The sequence below is a fragment of the Hoplias malabaricus genome, chromosome 13, assembly GCF_029633855.1.
Source record: "Hoplias malabaricus isolate fHopMal1 chromosome 13, fHopMal1.hap1, whole genome shotgun sequence".
In the NCBI taxonomy this organism is placed as follows: domain Eukaryota; kingdom Metazoa; phylum Chordata; class Actinopteri; order Characiformes; family Erythrinidae; genus Hoplias; species Hoplias malabaricus.
In genome coordinates, this window is record NC_089812.1 from 4,731,009 (window position 1) to 4,758,459 (window position 27,451).

General features: G+C 40.7%; 3 protein-coding genes across 3 annotated transcripts; 2 read left to right on the plus strand and 1 right to left on the minus strand.

Annotated features, from left to right (window-relative positions):
- The first annotated feature begins 942 nt into the window (after window positions 1–942).
- On the plus strand, window positions 943–6,931 carry LOC136665186 (5-hydroxytryptamine receptor 3A-like). Its single transcript, XM_066642776.1, has 8 exons — window positions 943–1,125; window positions 1,234–1,278; window positions 1,366–1,472; window positions 3,064–3,233; window positions 3,322–3,443; window positions 4,114–4,324; window positions 4,430–4,582; window positions 5,835–6,931. The coding sequence occupies exons 1-8, from the start codon at window positions 943–945 to the stop codon at window positions 6,089–6,091; spliced, it is 1,248 nt and encodes a 415-aa protein (XP_066498873.1). The 3' UTR covers window positions 6,092–6,931.
- A 2,133-nt stretch (window positions 6,932–9,064) lies between these two features.
- LOC136665188 (uncharacterized) lies at window positions 9,065–16,169 on the minus strand. The gene is made up of 18 exons (XM_066642777.1): window positions 16,141–16,169; window positions 15,819–15,948; window positions 14,917–14,967; window positions 14,718–14,831; window positions 14,515–14,613; window positions 14,386–14,430; window positions 14,228–14,308; window positions 13,958–14,107; window positions 13,828–13,871; window positions 13,660–13,729; window positions 13,494–13,580; window positions 13,302–13,400; window positions 13,136–13,219; window positions 12,789–12,893; window positions 11,863–12,636; window positions 11,665–11,768; window positions 11,452–11,519; window positions 9,065–11,352 (listed from the first exon to the last, which is right to left on the minus strand). Exons 1-15 carry the CDS (start codon window positions 16,167–16,169, stop codon window positions 12,496–12,498), a joined length of 1,329 nt encoding a protein of 442 aa, XP_066498874.1. The 3' UTR covers window positions 9,065–11,352; window positions 11,452–11,519; window positions 11,665–11,768; window positions 11,863–12,495.
- Window positions 15,699–26,766, plus strand: LOC136664355 (5-hydroxytryptamine receptor 3A-like). Its single transcript, XM_066641505.1, has 12 exons — window positions 15,699–15,954; window positions 18,035–18,132; window positions 18,280–18,339; window positions 18,800–18,860; window positions 19,017–19,168; window positions 19,423–19,467; window positions 19,550–19,656; window positions 20,756–20,925; window positions 22,492–22,604; window positions 23,417–23,627; window positions 25,406–25,552; window positions 26,192–26,766. Exons 4-12 carry the CDS (start codon window positions 18,803–18,805, stop codon window positions 26,440–26,442), a joined length of 1,254 nt encoding a protein of 417 aa, XP_066497602.1. The 5' UTR covers window positions 15,699–15,954; window positions 18,035–18,132; window positions 18,280–18,339; window positions 18,800–18,802; the 3' UTR covers window positions 26,443–26,766.
- The last annotated feature ends 685 nt before the right edge of the window (window positions 26,767–27,451 follow it).

Genomic DNA, 27,451 nt, shown 5'->3' on the forward strand with positions numbered 1-27,451 from the left:
TATTAAATGTGGGGGGAGGCCATGAAAACAACGTGGCTCTCCCAGCTCCAGGTTGTAATTCAGCCTCCTGTAAACTGACTTACTAATAAAACAAACATGTGGAGCCTTTGGTTTTGTCCATTATCAATACTCTAACACTGGCGCTAAACCAGTTTAACCAGCAGAATTCCTAATTAGCTCTGACCAGCCACAATCTAGCTGCATATTACAAGCATCTGATGATGGCCTCCATTGTATTGCACTCTTTCAATAGCTTAATTAAACCTGGAGAACACACTGGAAGCATTGGATGAATTGTCTGAAATGATTGCTTTGGCTGATCCTTTTGAAGTCTGTCAGGACACAGCCCCTCTTCGGGTGTATGGAGGTAATTAAAACGATGCTCGCGTGGTTAAACATCAATGCCTGGGTTCATTTAAAAACCCAGCAGTGGCCACAGCCGTGGGACAGTGCTGGCGTTGCATTGACGTGTGGATGTAGAGGCTTTAAACAAGAGCTGTGTGTTTTTTCTTACGTCATAACCACTTCGTATCGGAGAGACGGCCTTATTAGGAGCTGACATTGGTCTTCAAGAACCCCCGAGCAGAGACTCTGGGTCAGCTCCTCTACTCAGGTATTAAAGGTAGGTGGAAGCTATGGTTAAATTACACGCTGTTTCTCTAATTGTCCTGTTATAAATGCTTCTGTTATGTTTGTAGGGAAGGTAACATGGGGCCTGCTGAGAGAACACTGGAGACATTTTGCATCCTTTCATATTTAATTGGTAAGAAATGCTAGTGTTACTGTCAGGACAACATCTCTTTAAAGTTATGACCTGACTCTTCCATCATTAAGATGATATCTACAGTTTAATTCTAGATCAATCTGATTTTATTTGGAATGCTGCATGTATTTGGGCCTCAAATTGATCACCAGTTTTCACACACGATAAAAGACCTGCTCATGAACATTTCCACCCTGTTTGCCGCTCTCAAAGCGTGGTCCAATGCTGTGGCGGGAGACTGCGTCTCGCGGCGATGCCTGGCTAATACCATGATTGCAAAGTCGCTGTTCAGTGCCCCGCAGCCTCCCTCATGCGCCGTCCTGGTGAACCTCAAATCCATCCAGTACGAGACCCTGTCTGTGGTGAGTACGCCGCCCCCCTGCGGAACTGACTTCTAAGTAGCGTGAGTGGAGGATGCGTCTATCGTCACGTCCAAAACAAAAACGGCTTGTTTATCTTTTATCTTTTAGGACACGTCAAAGTTACGCTTCTCCAGCCGCATGAAAATCAACATGGTTAGTTCAGTTCCCAATCATTCCAATCTGCAGCACTTCACACGCAGAGATGGGTTATGTTTTGTTTCTGTTTGCTGTGTTTAACAGGAATGGAATGACCCGGACTTGGCATGGTCTGATCAAAAGTACAATTTCTCAGAACTTATGCTGCCATATGACATGATCTGGACTCCGGATCTAACTGTGGACAATGCGTGAGTTTTCATTTTTAACGCTGAGGCTTGTTTATTTATTTATTTATGGCTGTTTTAACCTCCTCTGTTAATTCCTGTAATTGCTAGATTCATTCATTCATTCAGTCATTCATGTCCTGTAACCGCTTCAGGATCAAAGATGCTGTTGTCAGTTCACAGCTCTCTGAAGTTCTCAGGTTGTGGATTAAAATACCACACAACAAATAAACCTTTATTGTTTCATACAGATACAAATTAATGATTCAAATATTAAATATATTATCATGTAATTACTCATAAACCACTTGAGTATACCATCACTCTAAGGCTGCTCTAGTCAGTGGTTAGTTACACTATGGTAGCACAGGTGCTTCATTTGTAACGACCCAGTTATTAGAGGAACTTAATGTAAACTGGGACCAATTTGTGAATAAATACTAATGGTATTCATAGTAATAGTAGTTTGAATACTACTGAATACTTCATTGAGCGGCACGGTGGTGCAGCAGGTAGTGTCGCAGTTACACAGCTCCAGGGGCCTGGAGGTTGTGGGTTCGATTCCCGCTCCGGGTGACTGTCTGTGAGGAGTGTGGTGTGTTCTCCCTGTGTCTGCGTGGGTTTCCTCCAGGTGACTGTCTGTGAGGAGTGTGGTGTGTTCTCCCTGTGTCTGCGTGGGTTTCCTCCGGGTGACTGTCTGTGAGGAGTGTGGTGTGTTCTCCATGTGTCTGCGTGGGTTTCCTCCGGGTGACTGTCTGTGAGGAGTGTGGTGTGTTCTCCCTGTGTCTGCGTGGGTTTCCTCCAGGTGACTGTCTGTGAGGAGTGTGGTGTGTTCTCCCTGTGTCTGTGTGGGTTTCCTCCGGGTGACTGTCTGTGAGGAGTGTGGTGTGTTCTCCCTGTGTCTGCGTGGGTTTCCTCCGGGTGACTGTCTGTGAGGAGTGTGGTGTGTTCTTCCTGTGTCTGCGTGGGTTTCCTCTGGGTGCGCCGGTTTCCTCCCACAGTCCAAAAAACACACGTTGGTAGGTGGATTGGCAACTCAAATGTGTCCGTAGGTGTGTGTGTGTCTGTGTTACCCTGTGAAGGACTGGCGCCCCCTCCAGGGTGTATTCCTGCCTTGCGCCCAATGATTCCAGGTAGGCTCTGGACCCACCGTGACCCTGAACTGGATAAGGGTTACAGATAATGAATGAATGAATACTCCATATGGCTGCTAATATGTTAATTAAAAGATAAATGTAACTATTACTTGAGCAAAAGTCCTCTGTTCAATGCCTAACAAATTCCACTAAAGAGACCTGATGCTTCATAAAAGAATTAAAGGGAATAAATATCCATCATATTAACAATGTTAACATTTTTCCTCCTTGAGGAAAATAAAGAACCTATCAATCGTTTTATTTAAAGGCCTACCGTTTCAGTACAATATCAGTTTAAAAAGTTGTCATGTTATTCAATGCTTAAGAATAAAGACTAAACAGCCACAGCCGTGGATGCTCTGTCCAACCACAGTCCAACCCCCAAGTGTATGTCATCAGTATTGTTTGTAAGGAAAAGGAATTTATCTTATTCCATTGTAAATATTCGACCTGGATTCTGTTCTCTTCTGGTGCGCTAGGGTGATGACGGAGGTGAAGCCAGTCTCTACCGAACTCCTGGTGAGACAAGATGGCACTGTGCAGCATTCCATCCAATTGTACACTACAGTAGTGTGTGCAATCAACCTTTTCAACTACCCTTTTGTCGAGGCTCCGTGCCCTGTGGCCCTTAACGGATGGAGCCAAAACTGTATGTGAAACGTCAGCTTGTCTCATTCACTTTGTGCTGTTGCTACGTTTTCCGAAACATACAAATTCCCACTTTTGTGCCGTTTCAGCGTGCGGCCTGCGTTTTCTGTACGGATCAGTGTCTATGGTGGGATCTAGTCGAGGGGAATGGCAAACGATGTCAGTGGACCTCAATCAGGATGGATCCATCCATGATCGCAACTATCTCTATGTAACTATCTCTATCTTAGCTTTATTCGGAGAATAAAGTACATAATAAAAGTACAGTAATAGGCTAATCGTAACATGGCGGATCAAATAATGTTTTGTTTATTTATTTTGTGATTGGAAAAGAAGATAACTCATGCTCCACAGGTTTCAAATATTAGGAATAATATAAATAAAACTTAAAATATAAATATAACGTAATATTATTTTCACCTCAGACAGGTTTGTTTCAGGTTCTTTCAAAGTCCCAGATAACCAACGTCTAGCCCACAGCCCAGTTCTCATAAGTCACTGGCCAGATTCACAGCACTTGGGTGGTCCACTCTCACTGAGCCAAACAAACACAAATCTAGGTTTAAATATCAATCAGAACTCATTGTTTGGGTCACTGTTGTCTCAAATCCGTTCCAGGTCTTTGCCAAAAGTGACCCAGATCTGTTTTCTGACGCATGAACCAACATCTTTTTTACTATTTTGGCCACTTTAGGCTCTCGAGCGTTTGACCAAACTGACCGTGGATCGTTTTATCGTTGTCAGAAATGACTCATAAATGTGTACGACCTGGGTCTAAATCTAATAGATGACCTGTCATTGCTGTCTCCTACTGAACTGGACTCAAAAGATTCTCACGACTCAAGGCTCTACTTCTCTGTGTCTTGTCTCTAACCCGTCAGGTCATTATGTCCATCAACCCCTTCAATACAATAGTGACACTAATCCTGCCCAGTGTGCTCATCATGGTGGCTGACCTGGTGAGTTTTGCTCTGCCTCTTGAGGGAGGGAAACGCAGCTCCTTCAAAATCACGCTGGTGCTGAGCTTCACCATGTCCCTCCTCATCCTCACTGACAGCTTGCCAGACACGGGCATCTGCAGCCCTCTAATCCGTGAGTATTAGGATTTATGGGATGGATAAAGCTAATGGTTAACACACATAAGCAGTGTATCTAATGAAACCTTATTAACCTCTCATTCACATCTCATTTTGGCAGGTTATCATTTTTGTATCTGCTTGGTTGCTCTAGTTGTGAGCTTGTTGACGTCCATGATCTTCACACGACTAGCGACGGATGGGATGCTCTTTTCCTGCACGCTGCAACAAGCAGATGCATTGGACAAACCCAAAGCAAATAACGATACACTGGGTAAGCTTTGGAAACACAACAATGACGTTTAATACAAACACTGTGTTAGTTTTTCAGAAACACAATACATTTTTCAAAGAAATTTAACCTAAACGCTTTATTACAATCTTGCAAAATATTACACGTCTAAACAGAACCTTTACTTCCTGATTTTGGCCAATGGACTTGCAACACAACGCAGTTAGGAAATGGATCCCTCGTGGCTTTCTAGGTTTTCAGAGAAGCCCTAATATATTCTGTGAAATAAACAAGTCTGCACTTTCATTTTTAACTTCATTCCCATTTCCAGAAAGAAGGAGCATTTTGTAAATGCAATTAAAACAAGAACGTGCAATTTATTAATTCTCCTGATTACTTTTTTTTTGACGAACACGAGTGTAGTTTTTAAAATGTTAACACATTTATAATTTGTTATAATTTGCCTGCAACACACTCAAAATAATTGCATCAGTGGCAAAAACAGAGTGAAGAGTTTATAGATTCCACTATAAGTAGATGAACATAAAAGTTATAAAGGAGTATCCAGCAAAGGCGCAGTCTTTGGAAGCAAAGATGTGTTGTGGATCACCAGTTTGTGTAAAACTACAAAGTATATTGGGCTTTCACCATCTATTCTACAAAATACTCCAGAAAATCCAGAGAAATCTCAGTCTGTTTAAGACGAGGCTGGAAGCCACCGCTCATTGTGCATAAATTATTACGCTACTCTAATAAACATAGGCCCAACGGCTTGGGAGTGCTCTGGAAAAACTGTTACTTTACACAGTCTGACACTCTGTATAAAAAAAAAAAGTAACCTGAAACTATTAAAACAACCAAAAAGCCATATGCCGATTCTGTGCAGATCGCTTGTGTGTTCTCTGGGATGGAGTTTAACTTTCATGGTTCAAAAGAGCAGGTTTCAGCTTGTTTTCATGGAACATGGACATTGAGTTGGATTTTAGAGAGACATTGGCTGCCATCAAGGTGACGTCTTTTTCAAGGACGTAAATGGTTATTTTAGCAAGACGTTGCCAGTCCTTGTTCTACATTGTGTTCAACAGTGGGGCTTCATAAACACAGAGTGCATGCTTGACCGGCTTTCCTGCAGTTCAGCCCTGTCCGTGTAAATACGCCTGTTTTTTTAGTTTAAACACTAAGTGTTTTAGGCGTTGAATATCTCTGTTTAATGCAGAAAAGCAGATAATTAAAAAGTCCTTGTGAATGTCTGTTAGCATCTCAGCCCTGTTCCTATTCTGTTGTATTTTAACAGATTTAATCGTGAATGGTGTGCCCACGGTCTCTGCTGAGGTGTCTACAGAAGAGGCTTCAATGAAGAAGATAGTAACGTTCTTGGAGAACATGGATAAGTCGAATGAGAAGACAAAGAAGAGGCAGCTCTTGGCAAACCGCCTTGACAAAATCTACTTCTGGATCTACTTTTGTCTTGACATTATTTATATCTTATCTGTAATTGGCATCACTAGAACAGAATTTTGCAAAGTAAACAATCTGGATTTCTGGCCATAGTAGAACCCTTAGTTGGAAAAAAGGAATATTAAGGAACATGTTAGAGCTTTTTTCGTTAAAAGAATTGACCTCAGGGGCCAATCAGGGTCCAAGGATTTCTGAGAATAGTTTGTGTGCAGCATCAAAACCGACATAAAGTAACATTTAAGGCGAATCAGTGCTAGACAGGAGCTAAGAGGAGTCTTCCACTCCATTCTTTACACTGCAAATACAAATGGCTAAATATTCAGTTCTTAAATCCTACTTCTCACAGGGATTAATAGCAAAGTTTACCACTCCACCTTTATCAGTGTTTAAACTCCAGATGTAAATGGTAGAAATACTGTAAAAGGCATATTTAGGTGGTCCTCCAGGCTCCAGGTTTTACACCAGAACGGGGAACGATAGATTTCCTCCTGTCTTAAAAGATCCAGTACGATCCAAGTGGATATTCGATGTGATGGATTTGTACAATGGAAATAAAATAACGGAGGGGTCTTCAGAGTAGATAAGAAAAGCTTGGAGCAGAGCTATAGATACAGAAATGTAGATGAAGGATGGTAAATGTTGTGTCAAAATGCACAATATAAGTCTAAAAATGATACAGTACAGGTGTATATTACCCCATATTTAACAGCCGTTTGATATTAATAACGCAGATACATCCAATAAGTGTGAAGGAGAAGCAGGGACATGATTACATTTTACTCTGGAATATACTCAAATTAAATAATTCTGGTAACGTTTAATAGAAATAAATAGAAACATTAAAAAAAATTCCATTATCTACAGAGCCATAGTCCACAGTGTAAGGACTGATAATGTTGTGTGTGTCTTCATTGCATGATACTTTTTTAGATCGTCACATTATTTACTCATTATTCCTAATGTTTCTACTTTTAATCATAATTTGTTTTTTGGAAAGGTTTATGTAAAATGTAAATGTTATGCTTTTTATAATTAATGACATGAACATGTATCAGACGTAAGAAAATCAATAAAAAGAATTAAACAAAAATGTGTGTTTTAGTAAAGAGTTTAAATTAAAATGAACTTTACCACGTATTAAAAATTGTTTGCATATTTATTGCATATGGTTTTGCGTATTTACCTCTTTAATTGTCACCGAAATTGAACAAAGCTAACTGGATTGTCAAAGCTAATGTAACTAAGAATTCAAAGAGAATGTAGATATAAAAAAGAGAAAAGTCAAAACTTCAAAAATTCAGATTATAACGGATATAAAAGAATATAACTCTTAGGAAAATATGGTCTCAAATATCTACATAATCTTTTTCTGTATTACAAAATATCCCTAAGAACTAAATCCAAATAGCAAACCGTCCCAAGAGTATAAAAGAGACAATACAATAGAATTTACAGAGTAGGGCTGCAACTAATGATTATTTTGATAATCGATTAATCTAACGATTATTTTTTCGATTAATTGATTATTAATCGGATAAAAAGGAAGACAAGCCAAATTTGGTTTCCTGTCTGTGACTAGCGTATTCAGGACACCATCAGTGAGAACAGCTGCTTGCTGTGGTGTGCAGATCTTCTTCAAAACATAGTCAGCAATGCTGGGCTGTTTTTATCTGAGGTGAGAGAGAAAGTGTAGATATGGACATACATCTTTTTAAAGTTAATAACTACTGATCTAAAATGCAGACAACAACGCAGGCAAACTGAAATTACATAAATGGATATTGGGTGATGTTGCCATGTGCTAAGAATAAAAGGGAAATTCAACTAACACATGATCAGATATCGTTAAGATATTTAAGATTTTAGAGAACTAATGTTGTAATTATATAAGGAACACACAACCTGCCATTATTAAAAATTAGTGTTTACATGAAGAATTAACCCAACCGTTACATTAATTTTATGTTTATCAATATTTAACACAGTGTATGTAATGTAATATACACTTATAATGTAATAAACACTTGGCTGTGATACTCAAACACTAACACGCAATGCCAGTCAGAAAAGGCCTTGAAAAAGGCTTTAAATGTATTATTTTAAAAAATATTTGGATTGATTTTTTTTTTTTTACTCTGAATGTAACTGCCGCCACATTTAAGGTGGAACGGAAAACTCGCTAAATACAAGAGTGATATAAATTTACAAAAATGAGACATCTTGTTTAACTACTCTAGCAGGCTCTAGTGACATTGAGTGAGAGAAAAAATAGAACTTGTCACTAACGTTATCTTGACTAAGACTACGGCTTGTTTTGGAACTGCTGGTCGAGCTGACACATTTAAGGAGGAAGAGAAAACTCGGGGGGAAGCTAAGTCTTGTTCGCTAAACGCGAGTGTAATATCAATGTTCTAAGAAAAACAAATGTTTTTTAACTACTCTAGCAGGCTCTAGTAACATTGAGTGAGAGAAAAGTTAGAATTAACTTACTATACTTCATCTCTTTCACACATAGCACCAACAGGCTTCCTTTTCAGGTGCTCATGCAGTGATGTTGTGCTGCCGTGCCATGCGAGATCAGCTGTGCACATTTTGCACCTAATGCTGTTCCTTGAAGGCGTTAATGTAAAGTGTTGACATTTTTCTCTCTGCTTGTGTTAACATTATCCTCTGCTGTGACCACCTCCGCCATTTTTCAAACCCTTCTTCCAGAGTTCGTCACGTGTAGCAACTGCACCTATGTGTATAATAACTTAGACCCAACTAATCGATTATTAAATTAGTTGCAAACAATTTTAACACTCGATTTTAATCGATTAGTTGTTGCAGCCCTATTACAGAGACAACACAGATTAAATAATAATATATTCGCCCTTTACGTTTAAATGCATCGAGCTATATTTGTCTTCCGTTTTATATCACCATTTGCTTCAGGGTTGTTTTACCTTATTGACACGTCTTTGGCTTGTCTCATAAACCTAAGGATTTTGCTGCCATCACAAACTTAAATAACAGACATACATAGATGATTAAGTCAGTAGTATTTTATTGAATGGCGCAGCAGGTAGTGTCGCAGTCACACAGCTCCAGGGACCTGGAGGTTGTGGGTTCGATTCCCGCTCCGGGTGACTGACTGTGAGGAGTGTAGTGTGTTCTCCCTGTGTCCGCGTGGGTTTCCTCCGGGTGACTGTCTGTGAGGAGTGTAGTGTGTTCTCCCTGTGTCTGCGTGGGTTTCCTCCGGGTGACTGTCTGTGAGGAGTTGGTGTGTTCTCCCTGTGTCCGCGTGGGTTTCCTCCGGGTGACTGTCTGTGAGGAGTGTGGTGTGTTCTCCCTGTGTCCGCGTGGGTTTCCTCCGGGTGACTGTCTGTGAGGAGTTGGTGTGTTCTCCCTGTGTCCGCGTGGGTTACCTCCGGGTGACTGTCTGTGAGGAGTTGGTGTGTTCTCCCTGTGTCCGCGTGGGTTTCCTCCGGGTGGCTGTCTGTGAGGAGTTGGTGTGTTCTCCCTGTGTCCGCGTGGGTTTCCTCCGGGTGACTGTCTGTGAGGAGTTGGTGTGTTCTCCCTGTGTCCGCGTGGGTTTCCTCCGGGTGACTGTCTGTGAGGAGTTGGTGTGTTCTCCCTGTGTCCGCGTGGGTTTCCTCCGGGTGCTCCGGTTTCCTCCCACAGTCCAAAAACACAAATTGGTAGGTGGATTGGCGACTCAAAAGTGTCCGTAGATGTGATTGTGTGAGTGAATGTGTGTGTGTCTGTGTTGCCCTGTGAAGGACTGGCGCCCCCTCCAGGGTGTATTCCTGCCTTGCGCCCAATGATTCCAGGTAGGCTCTGGACCCACCGCGACCCTGAACTGGATAAGGGTTACAGACAATGAATGAATGTTTTATTAAAGCTCTTCATTTCAAACCCAAATTTTATAAAGAATTATTTATCATTCATTCAAACCCATATTCCTTATAGATTAGGTATTCCTTTTATAGATGATGTTTAATCCTTTTTAAATCCCAAAACATAGATTTTTTTCAGCTCATTCTGGCTTCAATTCAAGCATATATATATATATATATATACCACAACAGATGAACGGCAGATTGGCTCTTTTCTCCGTATACAGGCGCCATGTTCAGCCGCTCAAACGTTCTCATTCATTCTCCAAATAAAATCAGCCTCCTCTTCATTTATGTAGCTTTTATGTTACAATATATAGGTTTGAATGTTCCCAGAAATGAGTTTGAGTCACAAGGTGCTGCATGCACTTCTTCACTTCACACACACACACACACAAACTGGGAAAGGATCTCAAGTGAGACTAATAATAACACTAACACAGCGCCTTACACATATCTCTAGTGGAAAACGATGGCTGCACTCCCTTTTATAGCTCACTGTGTTATTATACAGTCATTAGTATGGTTAGCTGAAGCTTAATCATCATAGTGTCCAGACCATTATCAGATGGTTCTCTCTCATTAAACTACGTTTGATCTCCTGGAGATCAGGGCAGCGAGTAGGAAGCAGGTCATCGTACATAATCCAGCTGCCTTCATCTCTGTGCTGCTTCATTACGTTAAATAAAGCAGGAAGTCAGAAAAATATGTAGAAAGCAAGGTGTAGCTTAAAGCCTAACATATATATAAACATAGAAATACACTCAACATCAAGGTGAATCAATGGTTCCATTTAATGGTTCATAAGGAAAATTAATGGGTATCAAGAATGTATCAAACCTATTATTTTTACCTAATCAAAAGGCAACACTGCCCATGAGAACAGCTTCAGCCAACAAAAGAAACAGAGCCCTGCTCATCAATATAAAGAAATTAAACACACGAAGCCTCATACAACTCAATATATGAATATATTTGTCAGCAACACTTCCCCTTGCTCTAAAACCAAACAGGATTCAAGATCCAGTGGTTGCCTCCATGAAATCTAAAGAACATGGGAGTAATGACAGATGTCCTCATACAAAGTATGAGAACAAGTGTTTCTTCGTCTCAGCCGTGGACATGCTGGTGCCTGCTGCAGACCAGTCCCCACGCTGGACTCTCCCAGCTCTGAGTCAAAGGCACACGCTTCAAATCATCCCCTTCTTTACTGACTCCTCGATTCATCCCCTTCTTTACTGACTCCTCGATTCATCCCCTGCTTTACTGACTCCTCGATTCATCCCCTGCTTTACTGACTCCTTGATTCATCCCCTGCTTTACTGACTCCTCGATTCAGCCCCTGCTTTACTGACTCCTTGATTCACCCCCGGCTTTACTGACTCCTCAAACTGTCCCCTAGTTAATTGACTCCTCAAATCATCCTCATCATCATTCCTAATTCCTTAAATCACCCCCCTACTTTACTGACTCCTCCTGAGGAAAACAACAAACAGTATAATTAATATTCTTCATATTCTGAATATTATATATCTTCTTACATTTTGTATACAAATGAAAATAGGTTTATCTTACGTTGTCTATAATGTTTCCAGTTGTAGGCTACTCCTTCAGCTGGTCTTGGTATTCCAGAGCTTCTGAAGCTGAAGATAGAAAAGTAAAGAATCTGAATACTCAACAGCATCGAGATTCACACAGAGAAAATAAACATGGGGAACACCATACATAAAACACTATGTATAAAACAGCAGTCAACTACAGAAAAGTGACTAACTGGAATGTACGTACGGGGAGCTGTGGTGCTAGAAGACGGTGGATGACATCACGGGACAGGCCTCCTCATTTGATCCCCATTTCGGCGACTGGAACCTAAACACAGTGAGCGGCATTCCCTGCAGACAGAGAGGAAAAGACAAAGGCCAGGCTACTCATTAACACGTGCTATATATTACTGCCAATATTTACACCAATAAAACACAATCCCACCTTGCGTCTCACAGCGCGGTCAGGAACACAATGAGAGAAAAGAGGAACTTGGGTTAGAATTAGCATTAGCATTAGCATATATTTTCAAACTCAATACAAATACTAAAGCAGCGGGTGAAGAAAGAGAATGAGATTAAAATCATAGTGTTTTACACATTTCTATCAGTAAAAACAGTGCTGTAAACACATTGCAAATGCTTAAATATAAACTACTACATGCACAAACTAGCAGATCAATAATGGCATAACTATAACACAGCAATAAAGGCATTAATATGTCATTGAAATATAATGTTTTTTTTGTTTGTTTTTATAAAGAAAGGTAGGGAAAGGACAGGGGTGGGGTGTAACTCAGTGTGTCTCAGTGCTTGTCCTGGGGTAGCCCTGTCCCACACATTTCTCTGCTCAGACACACCAGATTCAAAACATCAGGTCTTTAAGGAGGCCTTCATACACTGAATACGGTGCACTGAGGAGGAGAGAACACCCAGCTGCTCAGAGCAGAGGAACTCTAGAGGAAATTTAGGACCAGGACTGAGAAACACTGGACACACGGGCATAGGAAAGGATAAGGAAAAGGCATTGAAGGGATGAGAGGGTGATCAGGTGCTAGATTAGAAATGAGGGAGTCCTCTAGAAGTCCTCAAGCCTGTCCAGGAGCTGCTGGGTGTGGTATTCAATATACTCCCACACTGCAGTGTTCAGGGTCCCGGGATCCTCATACACACGCTCCTCCAGGGCAAAGACGTCATCCAGGAGCTGCAACAGCGTGCTCTGAGAGACGAAAAGAGAGAGGCCAAGTGAGGAATTATGTACAAACTGAATTTCACTCATTTGACTGAATCAATGTGTGTAAGTTAATGTTCATCTAAACTGATTAAAGACAATTCCACTAAAGCTCTCTCATGGTGGATAATGACTGTTACCTGGATGGTAAGCTGGAATTGGTCCGCCCTGGGATATCTCTGCTCAGTTGAGGAGAAGAGAGAGTGCAGCATGGCCATGAGGTAACTGAGAAATCCCCCTGGAGTCTGAAAGAGTGTGAGAGATAATGAAGATAATGAGATAATGTCATATATTTGCTCTTGTAGAATGAATTTCTACATGTAAAAAGTCCTGATCCACCATCAGGGCTGTAAGATATTCTATGTTGCAGGTTTACTCAGTTCCAGTGCTGTGTTACTGGTTTAAACCCCCTGTTCTCACTACACGCTGTACAGCATTTAAGATCTAACTCTTTGTAGTCTCTACTGCCATAAGGAATCTCTCTTACTGGACAGTTCTGAGGCCTCATTCTTCCAAGAACTCCAAACAGCACCAATTCAAACACCACATCCATGAGGTTGTAGTGCATAATCTGAGAGAACAAGATAATCCAGTGTCAGAGTAAAATCAGTGTGGTAAACTGTGTTCTGATTTAGACTAGAATCTAAACTCACCCCAATCTGCGCCAGCTCTGCTTCGATAGCCTCACGGTTGGAGGGATACTGAGCTACCGCCAGCAAGCTGTCAAACGCCACTTGGAAGTCAGTCAGATTCTGAAGGAAGGAGACAGATGATCAGAATGTTTTAATTGACCCCTCGGTTTAGAATGATTCAAGATGCATGTGTTTTAGGTCATGCTTTCTTACCTTGGCATTTAGACTGGCCAGTGCACCAAGGATCATCCTGCCAGCCACAGAGACGTGATTGCAGCAAAACTGGTCACTCATAATGGCCTACAAAGTGAAGGAAGTCACAGATAAGTAAAGCCTGGGGAGACTTTATTACTTAAAAACAGTCAGAATTCACACTTACAGAAAAAGCATGGCGCAGGGCATCCAGTCTAAGAGGGAAGTTGGTAATACTCTTAGACAACATGTAGGTACTGTGAAAACAAAGATCATTCCATATGTACTCATGACCCAGATGAGAGAAAGGAGAAATGTACTCCACTCTGAGAACACAACTCAATGCTGTACTCACAATAAAGCAGGCACTTCACAAGCCTCAGCACAGTCACCCTCAGCCTGCAGAACCAAATATACAGTGTTTGTTACAGCCATGTTGAAATTCTGAAGGTAATTACACCATATATAGAGACATTTAAATTGACCTCAGCCGAAGGCCTGGACTGTTCGTATGGAGGGGAAGTGCACGTAGGCTGTGGCTCAGGTGGAGCATTTTCCGGCTCAGAGCAATAAGTAACAATCCAGCTATCATCGAAGATGTACAGTTCCTGATAGGTCTGGAAAGGCTCTGTGACCTGCAGAACAACAGATATCCAACCTGTAGCACCTTTGGCTAAAATGCAGAACTGTGACCTGGCTTAAGAGGGTATATGATACAAGCAGAAATGAGTTAGCATCAACTGGAACCTACTTACCTGCACACCACTCTCAGATGAAGTGCGGAGGTGCTTGGTCCAGCTGTAGGAGCCCACTTTAGCCAGCCGGCCGTCAATGTGCTAAAGTACACAACATAAAACTCCTGTTAAGTGACACCTCACACTCATGTCTATCATACTTTAAGACAAGGTCATACCTCAGCAATGGTGACCGTGTGCACTGAGGCATAGTAACAGGGGCCCTGTGCGAGAAATTAAGAACTTTTATGAATAATTACTGAACACAATATAGGAACATTAGCATAACATAAGAAGTGTAATTTCACCTCATCAGTGAACGTATAGAAATCGTTGGTGAGGATCCACCTCGAGTGAGACACTGTCCCACGCACCTGCAGCACAAAGTGCCGCCTGATGTAAATACTCTGTAAAATAGAAGTATATAAAAAACACTTCTAAATCAGTCACATTGTGCTGTTAAAAGCAACTGCTGTGTAGCTCTGAACAACGTTGGAGGTGTGCAAGTTACCTGCGAGTGTCCACAGAGCCAACGTTCGTGGGAAAGGTGCAGAGTCCTGTTAGACTTCTGTATCTCACTGGAGAGAAAAGTAGGGACCAGCCTCTCCAGGAAAAGCCTCAGAAACTGCAAACAGGAAGAACCCTGTTGGACACAGTTCTGGAAGTCACAGTCACCATATACCAAAAGCGTGGCCTGTCTTCACACTTACATCAGTGGTCACTGGGCAGAGTGCAACCTGCCAATTCTGGTCAGCGATGTCCTGCAATCAGAGGAGAACAGAAAAGGCATTTGTGACAAAATATTCACAGATAAGGGAATTAAACTTGTGTAAATGAGAGATTATGCCAAACCACAGCAACCACATACCAACACCCTAGCAACCACCTGGAATAATATATGAACTGCTAAGCATCTACATATAGACACCACAGCCAACGCAAAGAAACACATAACAACGATCTGAGATAACTGCCACACACATAATATTTTGTCCATATAGTCATGTAAAATGTAGGTAATATTGTTCTGTACCAGTGGAAATAAATGGTAAAACAAAGAGCCATTTAGGAGCCGGCTCTTTATGAAGAGCCGAGCCAAAAGAGCCGGCTCACCAAAAAGAGCCGAAATTCCCATCACTACTGCTATAGGCTAAACAACCATAATACTATAGGAACGACAGGGCTCCTTAGCTAGCGTGACCAGATGTCTTCTTTTCCCCGGACATGTCCTCTTTTTTAGGCTTAAAAAAATGTCCGGGTGGAATTTCACAAACGTCCGGGATTTTGTTTTTCTAGAGCTTATAGAATTTCGAGAAGTTTAGTTCACAAACTAGTCCCGCCCTCCCGTACTCCGTTTGGTTCGCTTGAGTGAGAAGGAGGCGTGGTGAAGTAGCCTAAACTCTTCTGATTGGACGGTCTGACTGTAGAACTACCGTTATTGGTCGATTGGTTATTGCCATTATTGGTTCGTTATTGGTTATTGTAAGTTTGAGAACAGGCTCGTGTGAGCTCCCGTTTCTCTGTTCCGTGCTACAGAATTTAAACAAGGGCAAACTGTGCAGCTTTAAAAATTAACGGATTAATTAACAAATTAAACATTTGATGACTGTACCCTCAGGTTCGGCCTGAACGTGGAGGTCCTCCGCTGTCGTGGGCCGATGCCGAGCTCTCCTGCGGGAGTAGAGGACGTAGAGTCCAGCAGCGGCGGAGACGGTGCCAGCCGCCAACAGCAGGTGGCGCAGCTTCAGGTGAGAGAAGCCGCGGGAACCGAAAAACTCCATTGAAACAGTGGAGAAAATCTCGGAAAAGTAAAAAGAAACTGTGGAAAGCTGGAAAAAAAGAAGAATAGAAAAGCCTGGAGCTCTGGAAAGTTCAGTTGATCGATTTAAGGGTCCGTTAAGAACTGAAGCAAATCGCAGGTAGAAGCGCTTTACGTTCCAATCGCACCTTTAAACACAAACATGTTTACTCTTATTTACAAACAAACAGTGTCCGACTTCTCCGGGGCGACGGGAGTAGAACCAATCTACGTCATCACTGATCACGGAAATGAATAATTATTTAAAATTAATTAATTATGCTGTTTTAATTAAAATGGAATAATTAATTAAATAAACAGATCAATACTTCACCAGCATGGCATTTTAGTGTGGAATTTGTGTTTACAATTTTCTTCTTGAATTCTGTTGCCATGCAACAGGTGTGCCGCGAGAGGCATCCCCTGTCGGGAGCGCGCAGGCTACGTGATTCGTTTTGAAACCGGAAGTAGCCCGCTGCATACTCTTTAGATTTTGGATTTTCTTGTCGATCAAAAATAAAGTTAATGTAACGCATATCAGTCAAGAATAAAGAAAATAATCATTTTGCGGGTGTCAAATGATGGTCTGTGTGTTATTTAAACAATGATGTATAGTAAATAAATCAATGAATTTTAACTTTGAATGTTCACTTTGTACCACAACAACTTCACTGTCCTCAATATTATGGTCAATATTTACCTGTCCTCAAACTAGGTGTTTGCTGATTATTCAGAAAAATGTAAGATGGCTCTGACTGTATGAAGTCAGTAATACTACAACATAAAATTATGTCGGGAAAAAAAAAAAATATATATATATATATTTAACCATTTTGTGCAGGTTTTCATATTGCTTGTGGCTAACAGTCAAAAACATCATATAGTCATTATGGAGATGAGAAACTCAGAAAGAAATTTGTGTATTTGTAAAGACATTAAAAATCACTGGATGTTGCCTGAGAGATATAAATAGAATCCTATCGTGTCATAGAGCAAAAATAAACAAATAAATAAATAATTCATTTATTTAAAAGGCCTTATATTTCATGGATTCATACACATTTTCACCAGGAATGCACTTCCTGACTAGCTATCCTGTTTCATAATCTAACATAATATCTGTTGGTTGAGTTTGCTGAGAATGAATTAGAAAGAGTCATGCGCGTGTGAAGAGTAAGGATGTTTTATTTTAAAGTAGAGATGGAGAAGTTTACAGAGATGTTTCTTGGTCGTGACTTGGTTACTCTCTCCCACCGTCAGTGGGAGCATACACAATTTATAGAAAACGTTCTCGCCCTCAGTTGTTCCATAAACAATCTTCCCCCAAGCATCACGGTTATAAACCGATGATACACAGGCAGAAAAGAGACAAACAACTCTGAAAGAGTTCACAGTAACATAAGAGAATCAGACTAAAATAACATACCCTTTAAGGAACCAATCCTGTGAAGATGCAAGGCAGGGCTTTAGGGGACTACATGCATATGCAGCTCTGTGTGTACGGATGACGGTGTAAAGTTACATTTAACCTATGACCAAAGGATGAATTCAAACCAGCTCCTAATGTGCCTCACGCTCTGAAGATGATTTTATTCATTTTAAATGCTTTTGTTTTGTTTTTTTACCTTTGATTAGGCAAGGATCGTGTGGCCAAAATACAATTTTATTAATCTGGTCTAAGGTAAAGCTTCTGATCTGCAAAATTACTGCAGTATGTCATTGCTTTCCATTAAAATTCTGTAACAAAATACAATTCCAACTTGTAAAGAAAAAGTACTACATAGAAAACGATGAAAATTGGTCCTTTTTAAATGTGTAAAATGTGCCAAAGACCTGTAGAGAGATCTTGGGCATTTCTAGGGTTAAACAAACTGATCTACTATTGTCAATAACCTATACAAACTCATACATGCATGACTCTGTGAGTTGAAATCAAACCCAACTGAATCAACAGCCTGAGTAAACCCACAGAGTCACCATCCAGGTGTAATAGACTGCTTCAATACTGTTGTATTGTTCCCATCCAATAGCATCAAGATCAGCAGGACAAATAATGGAGGGAACAGTGAATAGACCTCACAGAAGCCACATGTATTAGCTCTGAGTGGCGTATTCGGATCCACGGCAGGTGAGTGGCTAAAAGGGTTGTACATGTTTATAGTTATGTTGATGCTCTCTTATGCTTTAGTTGTGCTTTTCCTTTACGTCATACATCACATGCATGCTAACGGTAGCAGTGGAGCCTTTTAAACTGCTTTCTGATGTGTGTCCTCAGGAGAAACGCTCAGAAGCATTCAGTCCTGCAGCCTCCGTTTGGGTTAGGTTTCAGTTAAAGGTAGGTTTAATGCTGTGTAACAAATAAATTATATTATATTAATACGTTTTTAGAATTTTGCACCATTTGTGTTGGTCCTCGTTCACACAGTTTCATAAAAAACACTGATGATTTTCAATATCATAAGGTTTTAGAAGACGTGTTTTACTTTTATTAATCTGTTTATTTGTTCTTTGGAAGGTTTAGAAGTTGTGGTTTGCATTAGTCGCTGTCAAAAGAAAAATCTGTATTTCCATTTTTGTCATTATTTAATTTTCTACATCATTTGAGCACAGAAGCTGTCCTTCACACTTTGTGAAGGTTGTATGACGAATGGACCAATAGAAACATTTATACACTGACTTCCATTGACAGGAAGGTTTTGTCCTGTTTTGGAGATGCATGGCTTTCTTTGGACACTTCAAATCAAATGTTTTTCTCTGAACTGTAGATATAACAGTATTCATTGTGTGTATTTAAGGCTATGGTGTCCTCAAAAGATATCCTCATCCCTATTCTTCTTGGCATTTCTTCCTTTTCAGGTGAGCAGTCACTGTTATTTCTCACACGTTTATTTACAATGTTAAAATGACAAACGTTAAACCTTCAGTTCAGGTTTATTGCTTTGTTAATTTCCCAGTTCTAGTAGTGTATTATAAACTGTGATGAGAACTGCATGAATGTGAATTGCATTCTAGATACAGTGCTGATGGGAGCCACAGCAGTTTGTGTTTCGCGTCGATGTCTAGCAAATGAAATCATCGGAAAGCATCTGTACAGTTCTCCACAGACTTCGGAGTGTGTCGTCAATGTGAACCTCACATCCATCCAGTACCAGACTCTGTCGGTTGTAAGTGTTCTTCCTGTAACCAACCTATCATTATAGAGTATTATATATAGGTCATACATATTACCAAGCGCCTCTGGAGAAGATAGGACAATGTGTAAAATACAGACAAAACAAGAATCGTAATTTTGTATCGTTAAAAAACGGTCATTTTACAGACAAAGGCACTAACCGACTTGATTTGCATGTTGCGAATATAAACAAAGAGCTACACTGAATAACTTTTTCCGATTGTTTGTTTTTTTTCCCATTACAAGGATACGAAAGTTCTGCGCTTTTCAAGCTTCATGAAAATCAAAATGGTAAGTTCCTGACACGATTACTCCATGTTTAACGCAATACAAACAGATGTTTATGGAACACGCTCTGTTGCCAATTTAATAGGAATGGAAAGATCCAGACCTTGCATGGACAAACACACAGTACAACTTTGATGAACTTATGCTGCCAGCCAATAAAATCTGGACCCCTAATCTGACCGTGGACAATGCGTGAGTGAGATTTTATAGTTATTATATACTTCGTTCTGTCCAGTCTTTTTGTTAACGTTTAATAACAAGTGTACATTCATTAATGGGACACTAATAAGACAGTAATAATCTTTACTAAGTGGTTCGGTAATGATTAATGTCACAATTAATCATTAACAAATGATAAGAAACGAAATATTTGATAAAATCCTAAAATAAGGAATGTGCTTGTTTTTATAATTACTTATAATTATTAATTGTGACATTGATTAATCGTTTAGTAATGCTTTTACTGTCTTATCACTGAATACTTTAGTACTGTTAATTAACGTACCTTTATTGTGAAGTATACGTACGGATAAGCAATTTACTTGTAATTTACTTGACGTAGGAACATCGTCATTTCCAAAAATGTACGCATTGTAGCATATTCTAAGAAGAGGACTGAGACGCAGCTGTTACTGCTCAAGGGTCTTCTTTCTCATGACCTCAGGATGTAAGACAAATTGAACAGAGACCAGATTGGTCTTGGCCTGCAGATTGGTCACTGGCAAGTCCAGGGCCCTCCATGTGGCCCTCACCACAATATAAACAATCACATTCGAATCATTGAAGCCTTTATTTAGTTAGAAAATAGTACATAGATAGTTTACCAAATGCTGCAACTGGTTAATTTTTAAATAAGTTGGGAATGGACATGTTTACTGCTGTGTTTCATCACCTCTTCTTTGTAAACAGCAGTCTGTAAATGTTTGGAAGCTGAGATCAATTGCTGTAGTTCTGAAAGTGAAATATTTTACAAAAACAGCTACGAATATATTTTTAAGGCAGGAAATATGGAAAGTTACCTGCAGAAGCCATCCTCCTGAACTCAATGGAAGCACTGAAAAAGGCAAGAAGTGTCAACATTAAGAAAATATTGGATATTTTAGTTGGTGATGAGCTGTAGTTACTGATCTGTTCTGACTGACATTCAACAGACTTCAGAGCGATTTCTGGGGAAATAACCGGCAAAAAGACCTTGGCATTAACCTTGAGTCTTCCAAGCTCAGAGGGAGTGAACATAACCTTTATGTGTTGACCTTACGGCCTAGAGCCAAGCTTTCGCTGTCGTTTTCAGAGTTTACACAGTGGTGAAGCCGGTTTCTAAGGATATTCTGGTGAGACGCGACGGCACTGTGAATTATGCCATTGCTGTGCACGTAACGGTGGTGTGTGGAATCAACCTCTTCACCTACCCCTTCGTATCCGACTCATGTCCTGTGGCCATTAATGGATGGAATCAAAGCAGTAAGAACCATGAATTTGTTTCGTAAATGTTTTCCCTTTACTACACACTCTTAAAAAACAAGGTGCTGCAAACGGTTCTTGGAGCGATGACACAGAAGAACCTACTTTGTTTCAATAAAGAACCATGTCTGTGTAAGAGATGGTTCTTCATCTATGGCACTGCTCACAGACATTTTGGAGCACCTTTATTATAAAGCAGTGAGGTCAAACCTTCAGCACGTAGCAAGGCAGGCACTGGGCACGGCACGCAGTTGTTTTGTCAGTGTTATGTGACCAGTTTCACAGCTGTAAAGTTTTGCTGATACAAACGAATGATGTTAAAGCAGCCGCCAGAAAGCAGCAAAATATATTTCGGGTATTATATATTTTTCACGTTGTAAGAATGAATTTTAGAGTGTTTTGGTGCAGTTGACTAATTAATTTCACAATTTGCTGTGATTAATTGTGATTAATCGCATTTAATACTGTCCCTTTTTAAAATTGAAGCTTTTAATAACAGATATTTAAATGTAAAATAAAGGAATCAATGTAAGTTTAACACTTATTTTATTGGAATTATATTGTTATTGTTATTGTTATATGTTTGAGGTTACTTTAATATTTAGTAACTGTAGTGGCGTTGTGTTAAAGTTGTGTTTTTGGGAAGGAGATAAATGTGAAATGTCAAACAAGAAAGAGGAATCTTTTGCTACTTTACTATAAAAATGTATTCTATTATAATATCTCAGTTTATTTCTAAAGCAGAATCTCTTTAGTTTCAGGGAGAGCTTTCGAATCGGAGACCGATGCTTTAATAGAGAAAATTAATGCTAGAGCACAGCTGTATTAAGAGAGGAAGGAGACGAAACAGGAGCCCTCTGTGTGTGAGTGAGTGAGTGAGAGAGAGAGAGAGAGAGAGAGAGAGAGAGAGAGAGAGAGAGAGGAAGGGAAAGAATGGGAGGTATGAAATTTAATACGTATTCCAGTAGGAAATGTAATCTACCTTCTGAACTTCACTGTAGCGACGCTGTGTTTCTAATGCGAAATAAAACTGCTAATGCAGCACTAGACTCTGTAGGAAGAATGAATTATGGGATTTTTGGCAGCCCTAATAATGGTCTGTACATATTCTATAGCCTCCTAATGTAGGCTCCCCACTTGTCCGAATAAATTACTACTCCTTGTTAAATCCAAGTGTAGATACTCCATTTCTCGTTGCCTTAATGTGGTCTTTTACATCCATATGAGTGACACGTTACACTCTACAATTTTACTAACATTAAATAACATTATAAAATCCCAAAATAATGCTCATTCTTATTTCTATTGTTAATTAATGCTATTAGTGACTGTAGTTTACCTAATTACCTAACACCGTATTATGTATTGTTCATTTACATACCCTTACTGTAAAATGTTAAAGGTCCCCGCCCGAGAACTGCATGTGAAGGAAATGTGTTGTGTGATGTACTACCTTTCAGTTGTGTATTTCTGCCTTTTGTTCATTTTCACACTTCCACAACAGAAGAAATCGTATTAATCTGAATTACATCGTTTACTGTCAGTAACTTACTTGTGTTGGTTCAGCTTGCGGCCTGAAACTCCAGTACGGGTCGATATCTACAGTGGGAGCTGATCAAGGGGAGTGGAAAACTTTATCAGTGGATCTCCACCAAAAACAAGAAGACCACTACCTCAGTGTAAATATACGCTTTGCTCTAATGTCAAAGACCTTTTTGGAACAGTGATTTCAAAAGTGGTTTCAGTGCATTTGTTTGTTAGTGAATGTAATTTGAAGCATTGCATTGTCCTAGATATTGTCCAGTCCTGGATTTTGTAATCACTGGTAGGTCTGACAACATGTAGCCACTGTGTTTAATTAAAAGATCAGTTAATTAACAGTGATTAAAAACAGGAAACTGGATTCAAGATTCAATTTCAAATTCAAACTAGACTTTAGAATTGTCCCACCTTCAAACACAGCACTGGTCCTGCTTTTATATGAGAGCACAAAGAGCAGAACACAACAAGTGCAGAGAATCAAGAGGTGAAAAACATGGTGAAAATGAGAACGGAGAACAAAGAAAACAGAGAGAAAACAGACAAAATCCAGAGCTTCTTCTCCTCGCTCCTCACTCCTGGGCTCTCAATCAGAACTGAGCTTGGGCTTGTTCTCATTTTAAGGAACCGATTGCTCTGAACAGGGCTGTGTAGACAGGGGGAGAACACTGTTGTGGTGTTTGATCCTTGTGGTATTTTGACCAAGTCATGTCACAGACATTTTATTCTGAACCCAGGGAACTGTTTGAACTTGTGGAAAGGGGGTGAAATATGTCCAGTTTAAGAACTTAACTCTTAACAGATACACACTGATACAGTTTTAAAGATCTGAACATAATCCATTCTTATGAACTGCATGTGTCTCTTATGAAGAGGCTTCAGTAGCTGGTATCACAGGTGACTTGATGAAATGGGACCCTTAACCCAAAAGAACTGCTGAACTTGTTCACAGGTCTCTCTTGCCATCAACCCCTTTAATGCATTGGTGTCACTGGTGCTGCCCAGTGCCCTCATCATGTTGGTTGACCTGGTCAGCTTTGCTTTGCCGTTGGACGGTGGGGAACGCAACCCCTTCAAGATCAAGCTGGTGTTTAGCTTTACTGTGTTTCTGCTTTTGCTCAGCAAAAACGTGCCTGACTCTGGCATCTGCAGCCCACTGCTCTGTGAGTACAACAACATATGATTATTCAGGTCACACTCAGCATAATGTGACATACGAGGCATTTTAGCAACACCCAAAAAAAGTAGTGTCTGTATTCAGTTAGAGTGACCATACGTCCTCTTTTTCATACGCATCCAGGCAGACATTCTAAACTGTGTTAAATGTCAGGGATTTTGTACTGATTTCACGTCAGGATTTGCTTCTACATACAGCTTTAAACACATCTCTTTAAGTCCAACATCGGTTAAACTGCTTCTCTTCACGGCCAATTTACAGCAGCCTAAAATACATGAACTCAAATGCAAATGAATCCAAATCAGTTTAATTTCATGTATTAGTTAATTTATCACACACTGGCACGAAAATAAAAAATATGTTTTGTAAAAGGACGTGAATGCTTTTTCTTATTTTAAGAAATACTTTGAAATAAAAAGGAGCTGATTTAGCAACAGGTGGCACGATGGTGCACCAGGAAGTGTCTCTGTCACAGCTCCAGGGACCTGGAGGTTGTGGGTTCGAGTCTCGCTCCGGGTGACTGTCTGTGAGGAGTGTGGTGTGTTCTCTCTGTGTCTGTGTGGGTTTCCTCCGGGTGACTGTCTGTGAGGAGTGTGGTGTGTTCTCCCTGTGTCTGCGTGGGTTTCCTCCGGGTGACCGTCTGTGAGGAGTGTGGTGTGTTCTCTCTGTGTCTGCGTGGGTTTCCTCCGGGTGACTGTCTGTGAGGAGTGTGGTGTGTTCTCCCTGTGTCTGCGTGGGTTTCCTCCGGGTGACCGTCTGTGAGGAGTGTGATGTGTTCTCTCTGTGTCTGAGTGGGTTTCCTCCGGGTGACTGTCTGTGAGGAGTGTGGTGTGTTCTCCCTGTGTCTGCGTGGGATTCCTCCGGGTGACCGTCTGTGAGGAGTGTGGTGTGTTCTCTCTGTGTCTGAGTGGGTTTCCTCCCGGTGACTGTCTGTGAGGAGTGTGGTGTGTTCTCCCTGTGTCTGCGTGGGTTTCCTCCAGGTGACTGTCTGTGAGGAGTGTGGTGTGTTCTCCCTGTGTCTGCGTGGGTTTCCTCTGGGTGACTGTCTGTGAGGAGTGTGGTGTGTTCTCCCTGTGTCCGCGTGGATTTCCTCCAGGTGACTGTCTGTGAGGAGTGTGGTGTGTTCTCCCTGTGTCTGCGTAGGTTTTCTCCGGTTTCCTCCCACAGTCCTCCCACACATTGGTAGGTGGATTGGTGACTCAAAAGTCTCCGTAGGTGTGAGTGAATGTGCGAGTGTGTGTTGCCCTGTGAAGGACTGGCGCCCCCTCCAGGGTGTATTCCCGCCTTGTGCCCAATGATTCCAGGTAGGCTCTGGACCCACCGCGACCCTGAACTGGATAAGGGTTACAGATAATGAATGAATGATTTAGCAATAGGCTTTTTATTTTGATGAATGAGTAAATGTTTATTAATATAGTTGCATGATTTTAACTCGCTGCTGTCCTCACACACACACACCAAGATGCTTGAAGCCTCCACACACACAACACCCTAACCATGATGATCATCCATAGGACCCTAGTTTCCTCTTTTTAAAAACCACAATATGGTCACCCTAAGTTCATTACAGCATTCAGTTGTATAGAGTAGAGTGTACCTTTAAGAAAGGCACAGTAGATTTTACCCTGATCATATCATCAAACTTGTTTATTAGTGATTTAAATACTAACGAAGACTGTATTTTAGCAGGGATATTCATGCCATGGAGATAAATTCTACCTTCAGAACACTTACACGAATAACACTTGTTTCTGTGTTCATCAGACTATCACTACTGCTTCTGCCTGATCGTCCTGGTCGTAAGCGTGCTGCTATCCATGGTGTTGACGCGACTGGCTAAAAACGGTAGCATGTGGTCTGACAAGCGTGGACCAGGCAAAGCTCGACAGGGTGACAAATACCAGAAAAACTGTAAGCATAACCTACATTGATACACATAAACTCTCTCATTTTGAGTGGTTTGATTTGGCTTTAGGTTGAGTTTTGCAGATTTCCTGGTAGCAACACAAAACTGTGTCTTACCAAAACAAACACAACTGGTCCTACGGAGTTTAGCAGGGAGAAAGAGACACATCAGACACTCGTAATGGGTTCTGTTCCGTTTCTTAGACTAAGAGCTTGTAGATAAGGTCTCACAAGTCCAGCGCTCATGAAGAAAAAATGTCTTATTGTCCCCTGCCCACCTCTGGACAAGGAGCAAGCTGAATGACACCTGTTCAACTGGAGAGACCATATGTCCACGTTTTTCTGAACATGTCCCTAATGTATCCATTTGGCCAAGATTTTTAAACCTGCAAAGACGTGTGAGACTCTACTTTTGCTGTCTGCAGCTTTACCCCTCTCCATTCTTACCCTAAGCCCTAAGGCCTTCTTGAAGTGTGCACTTTATTGACATTTGATAACGTTGAACAATGTGGGTGCAAAGGGGTCAAGTGTTGAAGGGGGAGATTCACAAAGTCCCTTTAAGCTTGTACTCGTCGGTATGTGACCTGTAATTTACTTGATGAAGAGAATAAAGCTGCCCAGTGACTCCCTCCTCCCTTTCAACAGATATCAACCTCCGTGACACCGTGACAACTTCTGTAAAGCTAACTACGAAAGAGGCCGCTGTCCAGAACGTTTTTAGCTTCTTGGAGAACATGGACAAAGAAGAGAGGGAGAAAAAGGAGAGACAGGACTATGCTTACTCCTGGGACAGGATCTGTTTCTGGACGTATCTCAGCCTGGATGTCGTTTACAGCTTAAGTGTGATAGGCTTCTCCAGAACAGAATTTTGTAAAATTAATAACCTGGAGTTTTAAGATGACACTAATTTAACACAAAGAAACATACAGTGGCCCCTAAAAATATTGGGACCCTTTAAACAACTGGTTTTCAATCAGTTAATTGTTTATTATCTCATATCTCTCCAGAAAAACCTTGACTTTGACTTCCTTTCTGGGCTTGAAAATGTTTCTCTCAGCTCTGTGTTGAATGGCTTTAGTTTTGTTAGTTGCTTTTTTATATATTTTTAACAGTTACTCTCACATTTTATTTTTTAGTTTGAAATTGTTCTCACTGTTTAGTTTGATGGATTTCATGTTCCTGACTATTTATCCATAACCATAGCATTGTGTGTGTGTGTGTGTGTGTATGTGTATGTGTATGTGTGTGTGTATGTGTGTGTGTGTGTGTGTGTGTGTGTGTGTATGTGTGTGTGTGTGTGTGTATGTGTGTGTGTGTGTATGTGTGTGTGTGTGTATGTGTGTATGTGTGTGTGTGTGTGTGTGTATGTGTGTGTGTATGTGTGTGTGTGTGTGTGTGTTTACTTAATTCCATGATGATTCCCAGATCAATAAAAATAACTTTCCAGTTTGGTCAGCTATCTTTATAAAGAATGAAATAATAAAATGCTATATTTATAAAAGTATAAAAGTATCCAGGCTCATGTTATGTCTGTATTAAATGTGGCAGATGATAATGTGCCCAACTCTAAATACTTCAAAGTCACCCAGTTATTAATAAGTCATTAAGTGCCTTTCGTTTCAAAGCGCAGCACTGCTTTGTTGTTCTGTGAACTCCACTAGTGTCTATTCTCCACAGGCCACTGCACGCCTTCCTGAACTCTGTGATCTTTGAGGGAAACTTTTTCTTTTTCCCCAAGAACATATCTTTGAGTTTTAATCAAGATAACGAGGCCAAACCTGTCTTAAAACAGACGTACAGCCTTTTCTCCAGGGGACTCTGTGAATTCAGTGACAGTCTGAAAGCCACAGACTCAAAAAGAAACCAGTGCTGACTTTGAGTATTTCTGACTATAACTATAACTAT